General features: G+C 49.3%; 1 protein-coding gene across 1 annotated transcript; it reads right to left on the bottom strand.

Moving 5' to 3' along the window:
- Positions 1-1,811: 1,811 nt before the first annotated feature.
- mmp28 (matrix metallopeptidase 28) lies at positions 1,812-20,937 on the bottom strand. Its single transcript, XM_056442088.1, has 8 exons — positions 20,548-20,937; positions 16,231-16,334; positions 15,627-15,811; positions 13,428-13,649; positions 13,098-13,285; positions 9,535-9,688; positions 9,334-9,446; positions 1,812-2,806 (listed from the first exon to the last, which is right to left on the bottom strand). The coding sequence occupies exons 1-8, from the start codon at positions 20,677-20,679 to the stop codon at positions 2,354-2,356; spliced, it is 1,551 nt and encodes a 516-aa protein (XP_056298063.1). The 5' UTR covers positions 20,680-20,937; the 3' UTR covers positions 1,812-2,353.
- Positions 20,938-20,946: the final 9 nt, after the last annotated feature.

Genomic DNA, 20,946 nt, shown 5'->3' on the forward strand with positions numbered 1-20,946 from the left:
AAATCACACAATTAAATGTACATATACCATCTCGACTTCAGCCAGAAGGCGGAGGCTCCTGCGTCGCTGATGAGTCCGTCTCAAATGGAACACTTACGTTCACCACTTGGCGGAAGTGACGTATGCAAATCTGCTTGCGATACCCTAACCCTTAAAGTGACAAAATGAAGCACTTCTTGCCCTCTTGTTGTCCCTTGTTTACCTTTCTCCACCCCATGTGGAAACTGCGATACCTCCACAATCGCGGCAGGAGCCTTCGTGGTCGACCGCTTGTGCTACCGTAGCATCTCGTCCGCCATTGTTTTAGAAATAAAATGAAAAGCTGGCGAAAGGGCTCCTCCTCTTCCGCCACGTCACCAAGATGGCGGCCGCTTAGGGCGAGTAGTGTCCATCGTTTACATGTTTTGCCCGTTTGCAGTGCACCATCCGGGTACTTTCAGTGCACTGAATTCTGCTGGTTTTTTCAGTGGCGCACTTCGAGCACTGAAAGTCAGCTCCAAGTGCTCAAGTGCGCGGTAGTAGACACAGCCTGAGTCTCGCCTCTTCTGATCCTCTTGAGCTTCCGTAGCCCGTCTTTCCCTCAATAGTTTTAGTATTTTGAGGGTTAAGTTGTGTGGTAAAATCATCTTTCACTATGTTCTTATATTCTTTACAAGTGTAACCGTTTATGTTACGATCACGTGGTCTACCTGTGTGTTTTTAAGATCGTCAAAAGATGATTCAAATATCTTTTGTTTCATTATTTCTTTGGCGCCATTAGTTTTTGCCACTTCCGGCCGTCCTGTCATATTTTACCTGTACAATATAGCGAGTAGTAATTAGTATACAACCTGTTGTGCATGTTTAGGAGCTGGTGTTCGGATGTCTTCGGCAGGTATGTCTTCTTTTTGTTTAACGTTAGAAGTTTCGCTGAGTCACTAACTCACGCACTTATTTATTTTGTCCACTAGGGGTCGCTGTTCTCCCCTTTTTGTCAATTTAGATACAGAGTAGTCCTGTTATCAGGCAGAAGAGAAAAACTATAAACAATAGAGAACATATAAAATAATTAAGCAATGCTTCCGGGCTACGTATAGTTTATTTATAAGTGTAAGGAGTACATTTGATGTGTCATCAAACACATCTGTGTGTTTCTCCACATGAAGGAGACTTCAAGTTGCCCTTTATTGATATTTGTTATCCATGTCGTTGGTATTCAGAGCATGTAGAGACGGCTTGCATGTTATTGTAGCCCAGGCTCTGATGTTGATCTGGGAGGCAACACTACTGTATTGTTTAATAGATATTCATCTCGTGTTTTATTGTTGTGTACTCATTCATAATGTTATCGCTGAGCCAGAAGGGGCTTTCAGGCTTAACGGTTCACCCAGTGTCAAATATGAACAGTTACAGAGATATTAATGTTGAACTCTTATTCACTAACTTATCCTTTAACTTTGTTTACGATATTTCAGAATGCTGTGGACGAGACGCCGTGTTCCAGCCCCGCCAATCCACGAGTACTGAAGCGTATGGATGTTTTGGGAACTGGTGCAGAGGGAGAACGTTTAACAGAAGGTCTGTATACGAGCTCCTCATGGAGGAGAGCTGAAAACCAACTGACCTTCAATAGAAATGAAGTCTAGACATTAGAACCATGTGACCTGATGACATCACAGCAGCTGACCTGATGACATCACATCAGCTGACCTGATGACATCACAGCAGCTGACCTGATGACATCACAGCAGCTGACCTGATGACATCACAGCAGCTGTTCTCCGGCTCTTACCTGTAAAGTATTTTTACACTCAAACAGGACAACCCTGATCTTCCATTTGATTAAAACTCTTTATTTGGATTGTGTACATATATTAATACATAGATAAGTCACCCTGAGCGCTCGGTGCTGGTGAGACTCACCGAGCAGAACCTGAGATCTCCAGATTGTTTCTTTAAGCTTAACCGTAACAATCTGACCTCAGAACTAAAACGTCTCACCTGAAATAAATCCTAAAATAACATTCTGTGACTCAACAACGGTATTTAGAAACTGTCAACTCAGTTGTGTGCGTCTCTTCTCCGGCATTGTGCTCTGTTGCTCGTGTGCAATGCATTCTGCACGCTGGACCTTCTGGACCTGCAGCTGTTGAGGGTCTGGCCTGAGGTGGGCTCTGGGGGTCCCGGTCCCTCCAGGGGCCCGTTGGTGGAGACCACCAGGAGCGAGTTCTTCATCCGACTCCATGTGGAACAACCAGTGAAGAGGATGCACCTGTTGGGTCTGAGGTGGTGCTGTTGGACCCAGCTGGGACAGAAGAAACCAACGGTCCCTGTCCACAAGGGAAGGACTAAAGTCAACGGCGCCCTCTGCTGGTCAAAGGATGCTGTTGCTCTGAGGCGCGTCGCTACACCCAGTCCAGCTCAGGTCGGAGGCCCACTGGCCCTCCCCGGTGACCCGCACCGTGACCGGGTCAAACCTCCAGAACCGCTGCTCCCTGAACAGGTAGAGGCGCCCGTCGGGCCGGGTCAGCGCCCCGTTGGTGCCCTGGGGCACGCCGGTCCAGTCGCTCAGCCGGCGGGGGTAGTAGGGCTCCTGCTGCAGGGTGTGGAGGTTCAGCACGGAGTACCGGGGCCCTTTGAAGAGCACCAGGTGACCCAGGGGGGCGTAGTAGAACACGCAGTCCGGGTGGCGGGGCAGACCATCACTGCTCCTCCGGGGGAACCCCGGGTCCAGATCGCTGCCCGAGTAGCGCCACATCCGCCTCCCTAGAGACACCAGGTTATGGATTATGATCCAACAATAACACAAATTGGACTTCATGGGTTTGTTTTGTTATATATATATATAGGATATAATAAATATATATTGTACATGTATATCAAATATATTATAAAATATATTTATATATATATACGTATGTATATACATATATGTGTACATACATATACGTATGTGTGTATATATATGTGTATATACACATATGTATATAAATATATACGTATGTGTATATATATATACATATATACACGTATGTATCTACACACATGTATATGTACACTACCGTTCAAAAGTTTGGGGTCACTTAGAAATGACTTTATTTTTCAAAGAAAAGCACTTTTTTTCAATAAAGATAACATTAATCATAAATACCCTCTCTACATTGTTAATGTGGTAAATGACTTCTAGGTGAAACGTCTGGTTTCTAATGACATATCTCCAGAGGTGTATAGAGGCCCATTTCATCATCACTCCAGTGTTCTGATGGTACATTGTGTTATCGCCTTAGAAGACTAATGTCTGATTAGAAAACCCGTGCAATTATGTTAGCACAGCTGAAAACAGTTATGCTGGTTATATAAGCCAGGGGTCCCCAACCCCCGGGCCGCGGCTTGGTTGGAACCGGGCCGCGGAAAATAAGTGAATAAATAAAGTTTTAAATTTTTTTTTTTTTAATCAGTCGGAAAAATATATTATTTTGAAAAAGGAGCGGATCCACCGTGCGTCTGAGCCGCGTTCAGGAGTCTTAATGTTGTGGTTTCTCGCTGCAGGCGAGTCTCACGCGTCGAACTCTCTGCTGGCGGCACAGTGCCAAATAATCTTAAAACATATTCAACCTGCTCAATGAATTCTGTCACTTCAGGGAAATGACAACTGGTTTCAAGTTGGCCGATAAAGTCGCTGCTGAGTGGGCGAGTGAACAGCGGAACATTCTACATGTTTCAGACGTTGACCGGGTGGAAGAGGCTTTTCAAAGAGTTTGAGCGGTACTCCAACCACAAAAGACCGACTGCAAAAGAATAGACCTGCAACCCATTAGTAAACAAACCCACCCGGTGAATCGAGCCCGTCTGAACTAGAAGAACATGTGCTGGAGATGCAAAGGACGGTGGCCTGAAGGGTACCTGTAGCCCAAAACAACAACGTGCTACATCCATTAGGCGCATCAAATAAATCATATTTTCCCCGCCGCTATTGTCAACAAGTCACGCATAGCCCGAGGCTTTACATTTCTTTGTCAACATTCCGAGTCCGTGAACGCTTCAGGGCGCAGACATCTTGCCAGTTATTTACTCATGTCAGAGGTCACTATGACGTAGAGTCGTTGAAAGGAATTCAGCCAATCCGGAGCCACTTGTACACGCGTTGCTCAAACTTACCGATTTGACAGTTCTCCCTCGGGTGCAGACCCCGAACATGTGGGCCGATCATTGCATCAATGAAAGACATCTCCAGCGCTGGCTTATGCGCGATGTAGCTATCAAGCTCACGCTTATGTGTGAAGCAGATGAGGTCTAATGTCACGATATCATCGGACATAAGTTCGTGTTCTTTACAACAAATGCACTCTGTCTGTTTTTTGTGGCACACATTTCCCACAACTGCACCAAACGTCCGCCGACTTGCGTGCACGGTCCGCACGGTGAAGCATCTGGACCGGCGGTCCTTCGGCATCAACTTCATCAGAATCATCGCTATCATCGCTGTCACAATCAACTAAATGGGGATAGTCTGCTTTTAATGGTTCATACAAGTATCCAGTTGCTGAATCTGACAATCTTTCATCGTCCATATTTCGCCCGTTTTCTATATTATTATCAAGTTCTCAGCATTTGTTTGCGAGCGCTCGACGTTGTTTACATTGGTTTCTGAACACATCCGCTGTGGCTGGCTGTCGATCTCTCAACGATGTGACGTCACACCACCGGCGCCATATTCAAGCTCCAGTGCAATGAAGCTTGTCGGAGTTGAGGGACTTTGAACAGCCTAAACTACGTATTGTTATTGAATACTGGACCGTCAGTGCATGAATAACCTTTAGAAACACATTATCTTTTGATCTGGCTACACATTCGCGATCTCAACAGGCACCCTTTAAGGGACATTTCACACAACAACTCTGTGTTCTAATGACAGCGACCAGAACTCGGTGAGGAGCAGCGGACCAAACGTCTGCGTCTCCATCAGCGGCTCGTTGCAGGTCAACAAGCACGGCTCACACTCAGTCGGCGTAATGATGAGTTGTAGTTTTGGCACTTCATGCCCTTCGTATAATTCTATGACGTCATATTTATTACGTCATTTATATTGCCGGTCCGTGAAAATAATTCCTGACACGGAACCGGTCCGTGGCTCAAAAAAGGTTGGGGACCGCTGATATAAGCTATACAACTGGCCTTCCTTTGAGCTTGAAGTTTGTAGAACAAAATTAATATTTCAAATATTAATCATTATTTCTAACCTTGTCAATGTCTTGACTATTTTATATTCATTTGATAAATAAAAGTGATTTTTCATGGAAGACACAAAATTGTCTGGGTGATCCCAAACTTTTGAACGGTAGTGTATATACATACATACACAACCCAGTTAAAATACATATATATATACACACACACATATATATACATACACATAACCCAGTTAAAATATATATAAATATGTATATATACACACATAGATACATACACATATATAGATATACATAACCAAGTTAAAATATATATAAATATGTATATATATGTATAGATATATACATGAAGATATATATATATATATACACATATACATGAAGATATATATATATACATATGTATATATATCCATGTAGATATAAATATATATATACATGTATAAATATATACATGTATAAATTAAATATATACATATATAGGAAGTTGTCCCCTTCAGCACTGAGGTGAAGCAGTAAACTCTTTATTTATTATTTAATTGAAGGCCTCTCTGGCCTCCAGGTGAGGTGAAGCCTCCAGGTGAGGTGAGGTCCCCCAGGTGAGGTGAGGTCCCCCAGGTGAGGTGAAGCCTCCAGGTGAGGTGAAGCCTCCAGGTGAGGTGAGGTCCCCCAGGTGAGGTGAGGTCCCCCAGGTGAGGTGAAGCCTCCAGGTGAGGTGAGGTCCCCCAGGTGAGGTGAGGTCCCCCAGGTGAGGTGAAGCCTCCAGGTGAGGTGAGGTCCCCCAGGTGAGGTGAAGCCTCCAGGTGAGGTGAGGTCCCCCAGGTGAGGTGAGGTCCCCAGGTGAGGTGAGGTCCCCCAGGTGAGGTGAGGTCCCCCAGGTGAGGTGAGGTCCCCCAGGTGAGGTGAGGTCCCCAGGTGAGGTGAGGTCCCCAGGTGAGGTGAGGTCCCCAGGTGAGGTGAGGTCCCCAGGTGAGGTGAGGTCCCCCAGGTGAGGTGAAGCCCCCAGGTGAGGTGAAGCCCCCAGGTGAGGTGAGGTCCCAGGTGAGGTGAGGTCCCCAGGTGAGGTGAAGCCCCAGGTGAGGTGAAGCCCAGGTGAGGTGAGGTCCCCAGGTGAGGTGAGGTCCCCAGGTGAGGTGAGGTCCCAGGTGAGGTGAGGTCCCAGGTGAGGTGAGGTCCCCAGGTGAGGTGAGGTCCCAGGTGAGGTGAGGTCCCCAGGTGAGGTGGTGAGGTCCCAGGTGAGGTGAGGTCCCCAGGTGAGGTGAGGTCCCCAGGTGAGGTGAGGTCCCCAGGTGAGGTGAGGTCCCCAGGTGAGGTGAGGTCCCCCAGGTGAGGTGAAGTCCCAGGTGAGGTGAAACCCCAGGTGAGGTGAAGCCCCAGGTGAGGTGAAGCCCCCAGGTGAGGTGAGGTCCCCCAGGTGAGGTGAGGTCCTCCAGGTGAGGTGAAGCCCCCCAGGTGAGGTGAGGTGAGGTCCCCAGGTGAGGTGAGGTCCCCAGGTGAGGTGAGGTCCCCAGGTGAGGTGAGGTCCCCCAGTTGAGGTGAAGACCCCAGGTGAGGTGAAGCCCCAGGTGAGGTGAGGTCCCCAGGTGAGGTGAGGTCCTCAGGTGAGGTGAAGCCCCCAGGTGAGGTGAGGTCCCCCAGGTGAGGTGAGGTCCCCAGGTGAGGTGAGGTCCCCCAGGTGAGGTGAGGTCCCCAGGTGAGGTGAAGCCCCCAGGTGAGGTGAGGTCCCCCAGGTGAGGTGAAGCCTCCAGGTGAGGTGAGGTCCTCCAGGTGAGGTGAAGCCCCCAGGTGAGGTGAGGTCCCCCAGGTGAGGTGAGGTCCCCAGGTGAGGTGAAGCCCCCAGGTGAGGTGAGGTCCCCAGGTGAGGTGAAGCCCCAGGTGAGGTGAAGCCCCCCAGGTGAGGTGAGGTGAGGTCCCCAGGTGAGGTGAGGTCCCCAGGTGAGGTGAGGTCCCCCAGGTGAGGTGAAGCCCCCAGGTGAGGTCCCCCAGGTGAGGTGAAGCCCCCAGGTGAGGTGAGGTCCCCAGGTGAGGTGAGGTCCCCCAGGTGAGGTGAGGTCCCCCAGGTGAGGTGAGGTCCTCCAGGTGAGGTGAAGCCCCCAGGTGAGGTGAGGTCCCCCAGGTGAGGTGAGGTCCCCAGGTGAGGTGAAGCCCCCAGGTGAGGTGAGGTCCCAGGTGAGGTGCCCAGGTGAGGTGAGGTCCTCCAGGTGAGGTGAAGCCCCCAGGTGAGGTCCCCCAGGTGAGGTGAAGCCCCCAGGTGAGGTGAAGCCTCCAGGTGAGGTGAGGTCCTCCAGGTGAGGTGAAGCCCCCAGGTGAGGTGAAGCCCCCAGGTGAGGTGAGGCCCCCAGGTGAGGTGAGGTCCCCAGGTGAGGTGAGGTCCCCAGGTGAGGTGAGGTCCCCAGGTGAGGTGAGGTCCCCAGGTGAGGTGAGGTCCCCAGGTGAGGTGAGGTCCCCCAGGTGAGGTGAGGTCCCCAGGTGAGGTGAGGTCCCCAGGTGAGGTGAGGTCCCCCAGGTGAGGTGAGGTCCCCAGGTGAGGTGAGGTCCCCAGGTGAGGTGAGGTCCCCAGGTGAGGTGAGGTCCCCCAGGTGAGGTGAGGTCCCCAGGTGAGGTGAGGTCCCAGGTGAGGAAGCCCCTGGTGAGGCCCCAGGTGAGGTGAGGTCCCCAGGTGAGGTGAAGCCCCAGGTGAGGTGAGTCCCCAGGTGAGGTGAGGTCCCCAGGTGAGGTGAGGTCCCCAGGTGAGGTGAGGTCCCCAGGTGAGGTGAGGTCCCCAGGTGAGGTGAGGTCCCCAGGTGAGGTGAGGTCCCCAGGTGAGGTGAGGTCCCAGGTGAGGTGAGGTCCCAGGTGAGGTGAGGTCCCCAGGTGAGGTGAGTCCCCAGGTGAGGTGAAGCCCCAGGTGAGGTGAGGTCCCCAGGTGAGGTGAGGTCCCAGGTGAGGTGAGGTCCCCAGGTGAGGTGAAGCCCCAGGTGAGGTGAGGTCCCCAGGTGAGGTGAGGTCCCAGGTGAGGTGAGCCCCCAGGTGAGGTGAAGCCCCCAGGTGAGGTGAAGCCTCCAGGTGAGGTGAGGTCCCCCAGGTGAGGTGAGGTCCCCAGGTGAGGTGAGGTCCCCCAGGTGAGGTGAGGTCCCCAGGTGAGGTGAGGTCCCCAGGTGAGGTGAGGTCCCCCAGGTGAGGTGAGGTCCCCAGGTGAGGTGAGGTCCCCAGGTGAGGTGAGGTCCCCAGGTGAGGTGAGGTCCCCAGGTGAGGTGAAGCCCCCAGGTGAGGTGAGGTCCCCCAGGTGAGGTGAGGTCCCCAGGTGAGGTGAGGTCCCCCAGGTGAGGTGAAGCCCCCAGGTGAGGTGAAGCCCCCAGGTGAGGTGAGGTCCCCAGGTGAGGTGAGGTCCCCAGGTGAGGTGAGGTCCCCAGGTGAGGTGAGGTCCCCCAGGTGAGGTGAGGTCCCCAGGTGAGGTGAGGTCCCCAGGTGAGGTGAGGTCCCCAGGTGAGGTCCCCCAGGTGAGGTGAGGTCCCCCAGGTGAGGTGAGGTCCTCCAGGTGAGGTGAGGTCCCCCAGGTGAGGTGAGGTCCTCCAGGTGAGGTGAAGCCCCCAGGTGAGGTGAGGTCCCCAGGTGAGGTGAGGTCCCCAGGTGAGGTGAGGTCCCCCAGGTGAGGTGAGGTCCCCCAGGTGAGGTGAGGTCCCCCAGGTGAGGTGAGGTCCTCCAGGTGAGGTGAGGTCCCCCAGGTGAGGTGAAGCCCCCAGGTGAGGTGAGGTCCCCCAGGTGAGGTGAAGCCCCCAGGTGAGGTCCCCCAGGTGAGGTGAAGCCTCCAGGTGAGGTGAGGTCCCCCAGGTGAGGTGAAGCCCAGGAGGTGAGGTCCCCAGGTGAGGGGTGAGGTGAAGCCCAGGTGAGGTGAGGTCCCCCCAGGTGAGGTCCCCAGGTGAGGTGAGGTCCCCCAGGTGAGGTGAGGTCCCCCAGGTGAGGTGAGGTCCTCCAGGTGAGGTGAGGTCCCCAGGTGAGGTGAGGTCCCCAGGTGAGGTGAGGTCCTCCAGGTGAGGTGAGGTCCCCAGGTGAGGTGAGGTCCCCAGGTGAGGTGAGGTCCTCCAGGTGAGGAGTCCCCAGGTGAGGTGAGGTCCCCAGGTGAGGTGAGGTCCCCAGGTGAGGTCCTCAGGTGAGCGGCGGCGAGGTCCGCCACGGCGGAAGTCACCAGCGCAGGTGAGGTCCCCAGGTGAGCCGACACGGCACCCCACCTGAAGTAGGCCGGCGGGAGGTCAGTCCAGAACACCGGGCCGCGGAACACCAGCACCGTGTCGTTGAGGTCTGGAGACACAGAGAACATCATAACAACAACAACAACAACAGATGTGTACACACAGAAGGTGAACATGAGGCCACCTGCGCGGCTCACCTGAGGTGACGGCATCGAACACGCCGCGGCAGTAGGGCGGCCGCCCGGTGACGTCATGCAGCTCCGTGACCTCCTGCAGAGCGGCGTGCAGCAGCGGGCCCGGTAACGTCACGGGGCGGTCACCTGAGGGCTCACCTGAGGACACACGGGGAGGCTAACAGGGAGGCTAACAGGGAGGTCACCTGAGGGCACAGGTAAGCTAACATGTATCGTCAAGTAAAGGATCGAGAAACCACACACACACACACACACACACACACACACACACACACACACACACACACACACACACACACACACACACACACACACACACACACACACACACACACACACACACACACACACACACACACACACACACACACACACACACACAGCAGTGTAACTGCCGCGGGGTGGTAACCATGGCGACAAGCAGACATGTCTGAAGCATGTTTCACTTTGCTGAGCTGAAGCATTCTGGGTAATTTCCTGTGAAGCAACGACAAGGATCTGGACCTGCAGCGGGTCCTCCTCCAGAGAACCTGATGTTACAGGAGGAGGAGGAGGAGGGGAAGAGGAGGAGGAGAGGAGGAGGTGGAGAGGAGGAGGGGAAGAGTAGGAGGAGGAGGGGGAGAGGAGGAGGGGGAGGAGGAGAGGAGGAGGGGGAGAGGAGGAGGGGAAGAGTAGGAGGAGGGGAGAGGAGGAGGGAGGAGGAGGAGAGGAGGAGGGGAAGAGGAGGAGGAGAGGAGGAGGTGGAGAGGAGGAGGGGAAGAGTAGGAGGAGGGGAAGAAGAGGAGGAGGAGAGGAGGAGGAGGAGGAGGAGGAGGAGGAGAGAGGAGGAGGAGAGAGGAGGAGGAGGAAGAGGAGGAGGAGGAGAGGAGGAGGGAGAGGAGGAGGGAGAGAGGAGAGGAAGAGGAGGAGGGAGGAGGAGGAGAGGAGGAGGGAGAGGAGAGAGGAGGGGAGGGGAGAGGAGCAGGAGAGAGGAGCAGGAGGAAGAGAGAGGAGCAGGAGAGAGGAGGAGGGGAGAGGAGCAGGAGGAGAGAGGAGGAGGAGGAGGAGCAGGAGGGGAGAGGAGCGAGGAGCAGGAGATGAGGAGGAGGAGAGGAGGAGGGAGGAGGAGGGGGAAGAGGAGGAGGGGAGAGGAGGGGAGAGGAGGAGGGGAGAGGAGGAGGAGGGGAGAGGAGGAGAGGAGGAGGAGGAGAGGAGGAGGAGGAGAGGAGGAGGAGAGGAGGAAGAGGGGAGAAGAGGAGGAGGAAGAGGAGAGGAGAGGAGGAGGAGGAGAGGAGGAGGAGGAGGAAAGGAGGAGGAGGAGAGAGGAGGAGAGGAGGAGGAGGAGAGGAGGAGGAGGAGGAGGAGAAGGAGAGAGGAGGAGGAGAGGAGGAGGAGGAGGAGGAGAGGAGGAGGGAAGAAGAGGAGGAGGAGAGGAGGAGGAGGAGAGGAGGAGAGAGGAGGAGGAGAGGAGGAGGAGGAGAGGAGGAGGAGGAGGAGGAGGAGGAGAGAGGAGGAGGAGGAGGAGGAAGAGGAGGAGGAGAGGAGGAAGAGGAGGAGGAGAGGAGGAGGGAGAGGAGGAGGGAAGAGAGGGAGGAGAGGGGAAGAGTAGGAGGTGGAGAGGAGGAGGGGAGAGGAGGAGGAGAGGAGGAGGAGAGAGGAGGGGAGGAGGAGGAGGGAGGAGGGAGAGGAGGAGGGAGATGAGGAGGGAAGAGAGGAGGAGAGAGGAGGAGGAGGAGGAGGAGGAGGAAGAGGAGGAGGAGGAGAGGAGGAGGGAGGAGGAGGAGGAGGAGGAGGAGGAGAGGAGGAGGGAGAGAGGAGGGGAAGAGGAGGAGGGAGAGGAGGAGGGGGAGAGGAGGAGGGGAAGAGGAGGAGGAGAGGAGGAGGAGGAGAGGAGGAGGGGAAGAGTAGGAGGAGGAGGGGGAGAGGAGGAGGGAGGGAAGAGGAGGAGGAGGAAAGGAGGAGGAAGAGGAGGAGGAGGAGAGGAGGAGGAGGAGAGGAGGAGGAGAGAGGAGGAGGGGAGAGGAGGAGGAGGAGAGGAGGAGGGAGAGGAGGAGACGCAGAGAGGAGGAGGGAGAGGAGGAGGGAGAGGAGGAGATGCAGAGAGGAGGAGGGAGAGGAGGAGGGGAAGAAGAGGAGGGGAAGAGTAGGAGGGGAAGAAGAGGAGGAGAGGAGGAGGGGAAGAGGAGGAGGGGGAGAGGAGGAGGGGAAGAGGAGGAGGAGGAGAGAGGAGGAGGGGAGAGGAGGAGGTGGAGAGGAGGAGAGGAGTGAAGAGGAGGAGAGGGGTGAAGAGGAGGAGGAGAGGAGGAGGGAGAGAGGAGGGGGGAGAGAGGAGGAGGGAAGAGAGGAGGAAGAGGAGGAGGAAGAGGAGGAGGGGGAGAGGAGGAGGTGAAGAGGAGGAAGGGAAGAGGAGGAAGGGAAGAGGAGGAGGAGGAGGGGAGAGGAGGAGGGGAAGAAGAGGAGGGGAAGAGGAGGAGGGGAAGAGGAGGAGGAGAGGAGGAGGGGAAGAGGAGGAGGGGAAGAGTAGGAGGAGGAGAGGAGGAGGGGAAGAAGAGGAGGAGAGGAGGAGGGGAAGAGTAGGAGGAGGAGAGGAGGAGGAGGAGGAGAGGAGGAGGGGGAGAGGAGGAGGGGAAGAGTAGGAGGAGGAGAGGAGGAGGGGAAGAAGACGAGGAGGGGAAGAGGAGGAAGGGAAGAGGAGGAAGGGAAGAGGAGGAGGAGGAGAGGAGGAGGGGAGAGGAGGAGGGGAGGAGGAGGAGAGGAAGAGGGGATGGGAGGAGGAGGAGAGGAAGAGGGGATGGGAGGAGGAGGAGAGGAAGAGGGGAGAGGAGGAGAGGAAGAGGAGGAGGTGGAGAGGAGGAGGGGAGAGGAGGAGGTGGAGAGGAGGAGGGGAAGAGGAGGAGGTGGAGAGGAGGAGGGGAGAGGAGGAGGAGGAGAGGAGGAGGGGGAGAGGAGGAGGGGAAGAGGAGGAGGGGAGAGGAGGAGGGGAAGAGGAGGAGGAGGGGGAAAGGAGGAGGTGGAGAGGAGGAGGGGAAGAGGAGGAGGAGGTGAAGAGGAGGAGGTGGAGAAGAGGAGGGGAAGAGGAGGAGGAGGTGGAGAGGAGGAGGGGAAGAGGAGGAGAAGAGGAGGTCAGAAGCTTTAAAGACATGATGTCTTCTCAGGGAGGAGAACGCTGCACGAGTGGAAACATGCCTCACATGCCAGGAGCAACACAAGGTCACACACACACTGCTACACACACACTGCTACACACACACTGCTACACACACACTGCTACACACACACTGCTCCTGTGTGTGTAGCAGTGTGTGTGTAGCAGTGTGTGTGTGACCTTTCATTCGAGGAGTTTCACAATATTTACTAAGTACACAACTAAGTGACTGCATAAACTTCTTCTTCTTCTTCATCTTCCTCCTCCTCTTCCCCCCCTCCTCTTCTTCTTCCTCCTCCTCCTCTTCTTCCTCCTCCTCTTCCCCCCCTCCTCTTCTTCTTCCTCCTCCTCCTCTTCTTCCTCCTCCTCCCCCCCCTCCTCTTCTTCATCTTCCTCCTCCTCTCCCCCCTCCTCTTCTTCCTCCTCCTCCTCCTCCTCCTCCTCTCCGGTAGTAGGGCGACATGAGGGCGTGGCGGACGGGCGAGTGCTGCAGGCCCAGCGTGTGGCCGACCTCGTGGGCCGCCACCACGAAGAGGTCGTGACCTTTGTGCCCGTCCAGCGTCCAGCGCTCCGACAGGTCGAAGTGGGCTTCACCACGACGGGGCAGGAAGGCGTGGGCCAGAGTTCCTCCTGGAGGAGGTGGAGGAGAAGGAGGGAAAGTAGGTGGAGGGGGAGCAGGTGGAGGAGGAGAAGGAGATGGAGGAGGAGAAGGAGGCACAGTTAGGAGGTCACTGAGAGGTCAGGTCATGGGGTCTTGGGGGTCCGTCCTGACCTGGCCCGTCGAAGGCGTTGCCCGCCCCGTCGTTGTGGTCTCCCTCGTAGAAGGCCAGCCGGATGTCCGCGGTGCCTTCAGGGACCTCCTGGAACACCAGGCCCGACACGTCACTCCACAGCTGGAAGGCGGCGCGCGCCGCCAGCCGCACGGCGCCCAGCGGCAGGTGGCGAGGCCCGTTCACCACCTGGAAGGTCAACTGGCGCCGGTACCACTTCTCCACTGGGAGAGAGGAAGACGAGGGGCTCAGACTCCTCCCACTGAACAATAACATCCCTCAGATGTAGAGCGAACAGCAACGTCAAGATCACTTGTTACGGGATGATTCGGTTTATTATTAAATGAAGCAAAGTCACTGAGGTCAAAGGTCGTTTAACACGCGAGTAAATATGATTTGAGATGTTTGAGTTTACTGGACAAAAAGAGAAAAAGAAGATTTATTTCTAGTTTTGTCCAAATATGGAACAACATTAAAATGGATATAATGATGGTTTAACTCATTTTGTTTTTCAAAATAATTATTTATAAAACAATTTTTGAGGGTTATAAGTGTGATTGAAACATATGTATAATATATATATACATACATATATATACACACACATTTTTATATATATATAGCAAAACATTCTTATATATTCCTATCCTAAATTATTATAATCAAATAAATCAGAAAATGTATATAAAATAAGGAAAATTAAATAATATATATACACATGTATATATATATATTTCTTTTCTTATATTATTATTTTTCTTCATCAAATAAATCAGAAAATGTTATATAAAATAAAGAAAAATAATAAAGAGAATTTAAAAGTATATATATATTAATTTTTTTCTTGATTATTTTTCTTTATTTTATATTAATTATCTGATTTATTCGATTATAATTATTTAGGATAGGAATATATAAGCATTTTTTGCTTCTACCTTTAGCTTTTCAGTCTTTCTGTTTTGTGTATTATATAGAATAATATTGTCTTGTATTGCAATGATTGACTGAATAAAACACAACAACAACGACAAAGCCTGACAGTCCAAACACAACCAATTGAAATGCACCTAAAGAAGATAAACGACGTGTGAACCTCGTCTTGACCGCTCAGCTTTTAAAGCGTCTGTTCCTATTCATGAACTCAAACCCGTGTTTGCACAGTGTAATTATTATTTTGTTCTCCAGCTGATTTTTAATCTCTGCTGTTGAGTTCCTGGCGTGTGAAGCGGCTCACGGACCGTTATTATTACAGCTGTGTGTATTTACATCTTTACATCCGTATTATTAAGGAGGAGCAGATGTTCCTGTGAAGTCTCCACAACAACATGATGTCATCACCTGACGAGCAGCAAGACTACAGGTGTGATTACAGGCGTCCGATTGGCCGAGGAGACGCTCTGTGATCTACGGAGGGTCACCGCTTTATCTGGACAGGATTACTGAACGTGGCAATCTGGAGACAACAGACCTGGGATCAGCTCCACAGAGGAAACAACCATTAGAGGGCCCTGAGGACCTGAACCCTGAAGACCTGGACCCTGAGGACCTGAACCCTGAGGACCTGGACCCTGAGGACCTGAACCCTGAAGACCTGGACCCTGAGTACCTGAACCCTGAAGACCTGGACCCTGAGGACCTGGACCCTGAGGGGGCAGCTGCTGCATCAAGATACACTGAACCTCAAGACCACTACACAATGAAAACCACTTTAAAATAATTATATTCTAAATCATTTCCAGTTTAATTTACAACTATTAAATATGTATATATATATAAATATATGTATTTGTAAATATATATAAATATTTGTAAATAAATATATGCAGATATTTATTTATATATATATTTATATAAAAATATATTTATAATATATAAATACATATTTATATAAATATATATATTTATATATAAATATATTTATTTATATATACATATTTATATAAAAAGCTATATAAATATATGTATTTATAAATATATATTTATATACACATAGCTAATGTAAAATGAATGTTAAAATATAGTGAATGTTTCCCTGTATTTTACGTATTGTTCTATTTCAGAAGAAGAGCAAACGGTGAAGAGACAATCAGCAAAAAAGAGTCTTTTAAAAGTGTTCGTCAGAGGACCTCCTCCTCCTCCTCCTCCTCCTCCTCCTCCTCCAAAAGTTTGGGGACCCCTGTCTTAGACCCTCCTGTTCCTACCTTGGCTGGCAGAGCGCCTCCTGCGGGGGCGTGGCTTCCTGAGGGGGCGTGGCCTCCTGAAGCTCCTCCCCCTCCGGGTCCAGACCTCTTCGTCCGACACGCCGCAGCGCGGCGCCGCCATCTGCCTCAAGGTGGCGCTGTCCAGCTGGCCGGTGACCGGCAGCCGGGCGAGCCACTGGAACTCACTGGGGGGGGGGGGGGAGGAGTCAATCAAAACTTTATCGACAACAAACACGTCAAGAGAAAAGATTAAAGATGAAGAGTAAAGACAACAAAATAAAACGGGATGTGTGTGTGTGTAACAGGTATAAAGCTATATCATGTTATTTATTTGATGTACCGTGGACTCTTCAGATTTAAATGATGCTTCAGTTCATAAACTCGATGATAATCGTGAAGATTCATAAACGTCTTTAAATCAGTTTTCATGATGTGTTCGGGCCGCAGGGCGAGGTTCTGCACTCATGTCTGGATCAGGAGGTTCAGGTGGTCTGGGGTTTACTGCCCCCCCCCCCTCGACCCCCCCCAGCCGAGACGCTTCCTGTCACTTTTCATTCCCTCTCGTGTTCCTGAGCAGAAAAACCTGAATATCCATCCCGCCTACCAGATGGCGGCCTGCATCTCAGCGGCATTGTGGTCCTGATGGTCCTGGTGGTCCTGGTGGTCCCGATGGTCCCGGTGGAGGTATCCAAACTTCTCAAGAAAAACCTGCAACAGTTGATGAGAAACTGTGAAAACACAAAAATCATAAAATCCTCTGACAAGCATTTATAGCCCAACAACACTCAGTGGACCGCTATACATTATTATTATTATATTCATATTAATTATTTTTAATTATTTCTTCCCGTGACCTCCGATGACCCTCCTCCTCATTATTATTATTACTACCACGTCTCCTGTCATAAGAACACCAGCTGGTAAATCCAGATATTTTATTTTATTTATATTATTTGTATTTCATAATTTTTTTATGCAATATATTCAGAATTATCCTCATTTCCCCTCGTTTTACTTTTTAAAAAATTCTTTTTTATTGGAATGAGCCTCATTTGATGTGTGAAATAAGTAAAGACAAATAAAGTGACTTTATGAAAATACATATGTTATGTTGTTGAATACTAAATTTTAAAAAAGTGAGTTAAATAAAAATTCCCAAAATAAATCCTTTTCTTATATCATTTTGTCCCGTGACCTCTGATGACCTCCAGCGCCACGGCTCCTCTCATGAGAGCAGCTGGTGAAGTCCAGGAGGAAATAAACTCTCATAAAACAGTGAAGATAAGCAGGAGGCCCCGAGGCCCTCGAGGGCCCCGGAGGACTCCGTCATTACACAGCCGAGCTATAAAACAGGAAAACAACCGCACACGTCTAGAGCAGCAGACGAGTCGCGAGGCTTCGTGTTCAGGCAGCTGCTCTCATGGAGGAACAGCAGGAATGTGACGCCCTGAGACATGAAACACGCAGAAGGCTGTTCACATCAGAGGAGGAACATCAGGAGCCACCAGGAGGAGGAACATCCTCAGGCCACCAGGAGGAGACCTGAAGGTCCTTTAAACCAGAGCAGCTCCACAGAAAAAAAGAGCTGCACCGGCTGATTCTTTAGTTTCACCACATGCACATTAACTATATTATTATAATAAAACATGCAGCACATTAACTATATTATTACAATAACACATGCAGCACATTAACTATATTATTATAATGAAGAAATGCAGCACATTAACTATATTATAATAAAAATATGCAGCACATTAACTATATTATTACAATAAAACATGCAGCACATTAACTATATTATTATTATAAAACATGCAACACATTAACTATATTATTATTATAAAACATGCAACACATTAACTATATTATTATTATAAAACATGCAGCACATTAACTATATTATTATAATAAAAATATGCAGCACATTAACTATATTATTATTATAAAACATGCAACACATTAACTATATTATTATTATAAAAACATGCAACACATTAACTATATTATTATTATAAAAACATGCAGCACATTAACTATATTATTATAATAAAACATGCAGCACATTAACTATATTATTATTATAAAAACATGCAGCACATTAACTATATTATTATAATAAAACATGCAGCACATTAACTATATTATTATTATAAAAACATGCAACACATTAACTATATTATTATTATAAAACATGCAACACATTAACTATATTATTAGATAAAGGACTACATCTGCGCCTTCCTCCCTTCCTCCATGGACCCGCTGCAGTTTGCTTATCGCCCAAACAGATCCACGGATGATGCTGTCTCCCAGGTACTGCACACCACACTCTCTCATCTGGACAGCCAGAGGGGGGGCTATGTGAGACTACTGTTCATTGATTATAGTTCAGCTTTCAACACCATAGTCCCCTCCAGACTGGCCGGCAAGCTGATTGAGCTGGGACTGAACACCCCCCTGTGTGCTTGGATCCTGGACTTCCTGACCGCCAGGCCACAGGTGGTCAGGGTGGGCAGACACACCTCCAACCCCTCACCCTGAACACAGGATCCCCAGGGTTGCGTCCTCAGCCCCTACTGTACTCCCTGTACACACATGACTGTGTGGCCAGGTTCAGCTCCAACACCATCATCAAGTTTGCGGATGACACAGTGGTGGTGGGCCTGATCTCCGACAACGACGAGAAGGCCTACCTGGAGGAAGTTGCTGATCTGTCACTCTGGTGCCAGGACAACAGCCTCATCATGAATGTCACCAAAACTAAGGAGCTGATTGTGGACTTTAGGAGGGTACAACAACAGAGGACGTACTCACCACTGGGGATTAACGGGACTACTGTGGAGAGGGTGAGCGAGTATAAATACCTGGGAGTCCACATCACCGAGGATCTGACATGGTCAACAAACACAGTCACTCTGGTGAGAAAGGCAAGGCAGCGCCTACCACCTCAGGCAGCTGAGGAAATTTAAAGTTTCCCAGAGGATCCTTCAGTCCTTCTACTCTGGAGCTGTAGAGAGCGTCCTGACAGGAAGCATCACAGCCTGGTTTGGCAACTGCTCCGCTCAGGACAGGAAGGCTCTGCAGAGAGTAGTGCGTTCGGCTGAGCGCACTATTGGAACTACACTCCCCACCCTGCAGGACTTGTACACCAGGAGGTGCAGAACCAGAGCCGGCAGGATCATGAAGGATCCTCACCACCCCAACAACAGACTGTTTCAGCTGCTGCGGTCAGGCAGGCGCCTCCGTAGTCACGCTGCAAGAACAGAGAGACTGAGACGGAGTTTCTTTCCTCAGGCCATCAGGACTGTGAACTCCGACCTCACCAGGACCCCACATAGACCCACACAACTGCCCCTCTTAGGCACACACACACACACACACACACACACACACACACACACACACACACACACACACACACACACACACTGTAAATATTGTGTTGTTTTTTATTGTAAATAGTGTGTACTTGTTGCCCTTGCACATTCCTGCTGAGCATTGCCACTTTCATTTCACTGCACACCCTGTGTGTGTATGTGACAAATAAAACATCTTGAATCTTGAATCTTATTATTATAAAAACATGCAACACATTATCTATATTATTATAATAAAACATGCAACACATTAACTATATTATTATTATAAAAACATGCAGCACATTAACTATATTATAATAATAAAACATGCAGCACATTAACTATATTATTATAATAAAACATGCAGCACATTAACTATATTATTATTATAAAACATGCAACACATTAACTATATTATAATAAAACATGCAGCACATTAACTATATTATTATAATAAAAACATGCAGCACATTAACTATATTATTATTATAAAAATATGCAGCACATTAACTATATTATTATTATAAAACATGCAACACATTAACTATATTATAAAACATGCAACACATTAACTATATTATTATAATAAAACATGCAGCACATTAACTATATTATTATAATGAAAAAATGCAGCACATTAACTATATTATTATAATAAAACATGCAGCACATTAACTATATTATTATTATAAAACATGCAACACATTAACTATATTATTATTATAAAACATGCAGCACATTAACTATATTATTATAATAAAAACATGTAGCACATTAACTATATTATTATAATAAAAACATGCAGCACATTAACTATATTATTATTATAAAAACATGCAGCACATTAACTATATTATTATTATAAAACATGCAACACATTAACTATATAATTATTATAAAAACATGCAACACATTAACTATATTATTATAATAAAAAATGCAACACATTAACTATATTATTATTATAAAAACATGCAGCACATTAACTATATTATTATAATAAAACATGCAGCACATTAACTATATTATTATAATAAAACATGCAGCACATTAACTATATTATTATTATAAAACATGCAACACATTAACTATATTATAATAAAACATGCAACACATTAACTATATTATTATTATAAAACATGCAGAACATTAACTATAGTATTATTATAAAAACATGCAACACATTAACTATATTATAATAAAACATGCAGCACATTAACTATAGTATTATTATAAAAACATGCAACACATTAACTATATTATTATAATAAAACATGCAACACATTAACTATATTATTATTATAAAACATGCAGCACATTAACTATATTATTATTATAAAACATGCAGCACATTAACTATATTATTATTATAAAAACATGCAGCACATTAACTATATTATAATAAAAACATGCAGCACATTAACTATATTAAAAGAAATCAGCCCTGAAAGGGTTAGTTAAAGTTGATAAAGTTATTAAAGTAGTTTAATAGAGAGACATGAAGTCTTTAAGGTCCAACAACACAAACTAAGACTGAATCTGATCTTTCGGAGGAGTACCCCGGGGTCCGAGGCCAGCGGGGGGGCCGCTGAAGAGGCGCTGAAGAGGGTCAGGACCAGGATCCAGACCCTCACGGTCCTCATGGTCCGGGGGTCCGCGGCTCCGTCGCGCCGCTGGCCGCTGCTCCTCATGTGGATCTCCTGCTGTCAGCCGCCGACTGAGCGCGAGCTGCGGCTCGCCCGACTCAATCACCGCGGGGAGTGACGTAGTGTGGCCCCGCCCCCTCACTTGTCATCTCCTTAACTAGTGACGTAGTGGCCCCGCACCTCTCGTTTTCATCTCGTGACGTGGCGTGGCCCCGCCCCCTCGCTTGTCATCTCCATAACTAGTGACGTAGCGTGGCCCCGCCCCCACGCTTGTCATCTCTGTAGTGACGTAGCGTGTCCTCTGGTACCTGT

The sequence above is a fragment of the Pseudoliparis swirei genome, chromosome 20 (assembly GCF_029220125.1).
Source record: "Pseudoliparis swirei isolate HS2019 ecotype Mariana Trench chromosome 20, NWPU_hadal_v1, whole genome shotgun sequence".
NCBI lineage: Eukaryota > Metazoa > Chordata > Actinopteri > Perciformes > Liparidae > Pseudoliparis > Pseudoliparis swirei.

Coding starts and splice junctions, on each gene's coding strand:
- mmp28 (XM_056442088.1), bottom strand. CDS start 20,679: ATGAGGAGCAGCGGCCAGCGGCGCGACGGAGCCGCGGACCCCCGGACC. Junction 16,335..20,547: donor CGCTGGCCTCGGACCCCGGG/GTACTCCTCCGA, acceptor CAACTGTTGCAG/GTTTTTCTTGAGAAGTTTGG. Junction 13,286..13,427: donor CAACGCCTTCGACGGGCCAG/GTCAGGACGGAC, acceptor CACCTCCTCCAG/GAGGAACTCTGGCCCACGCC.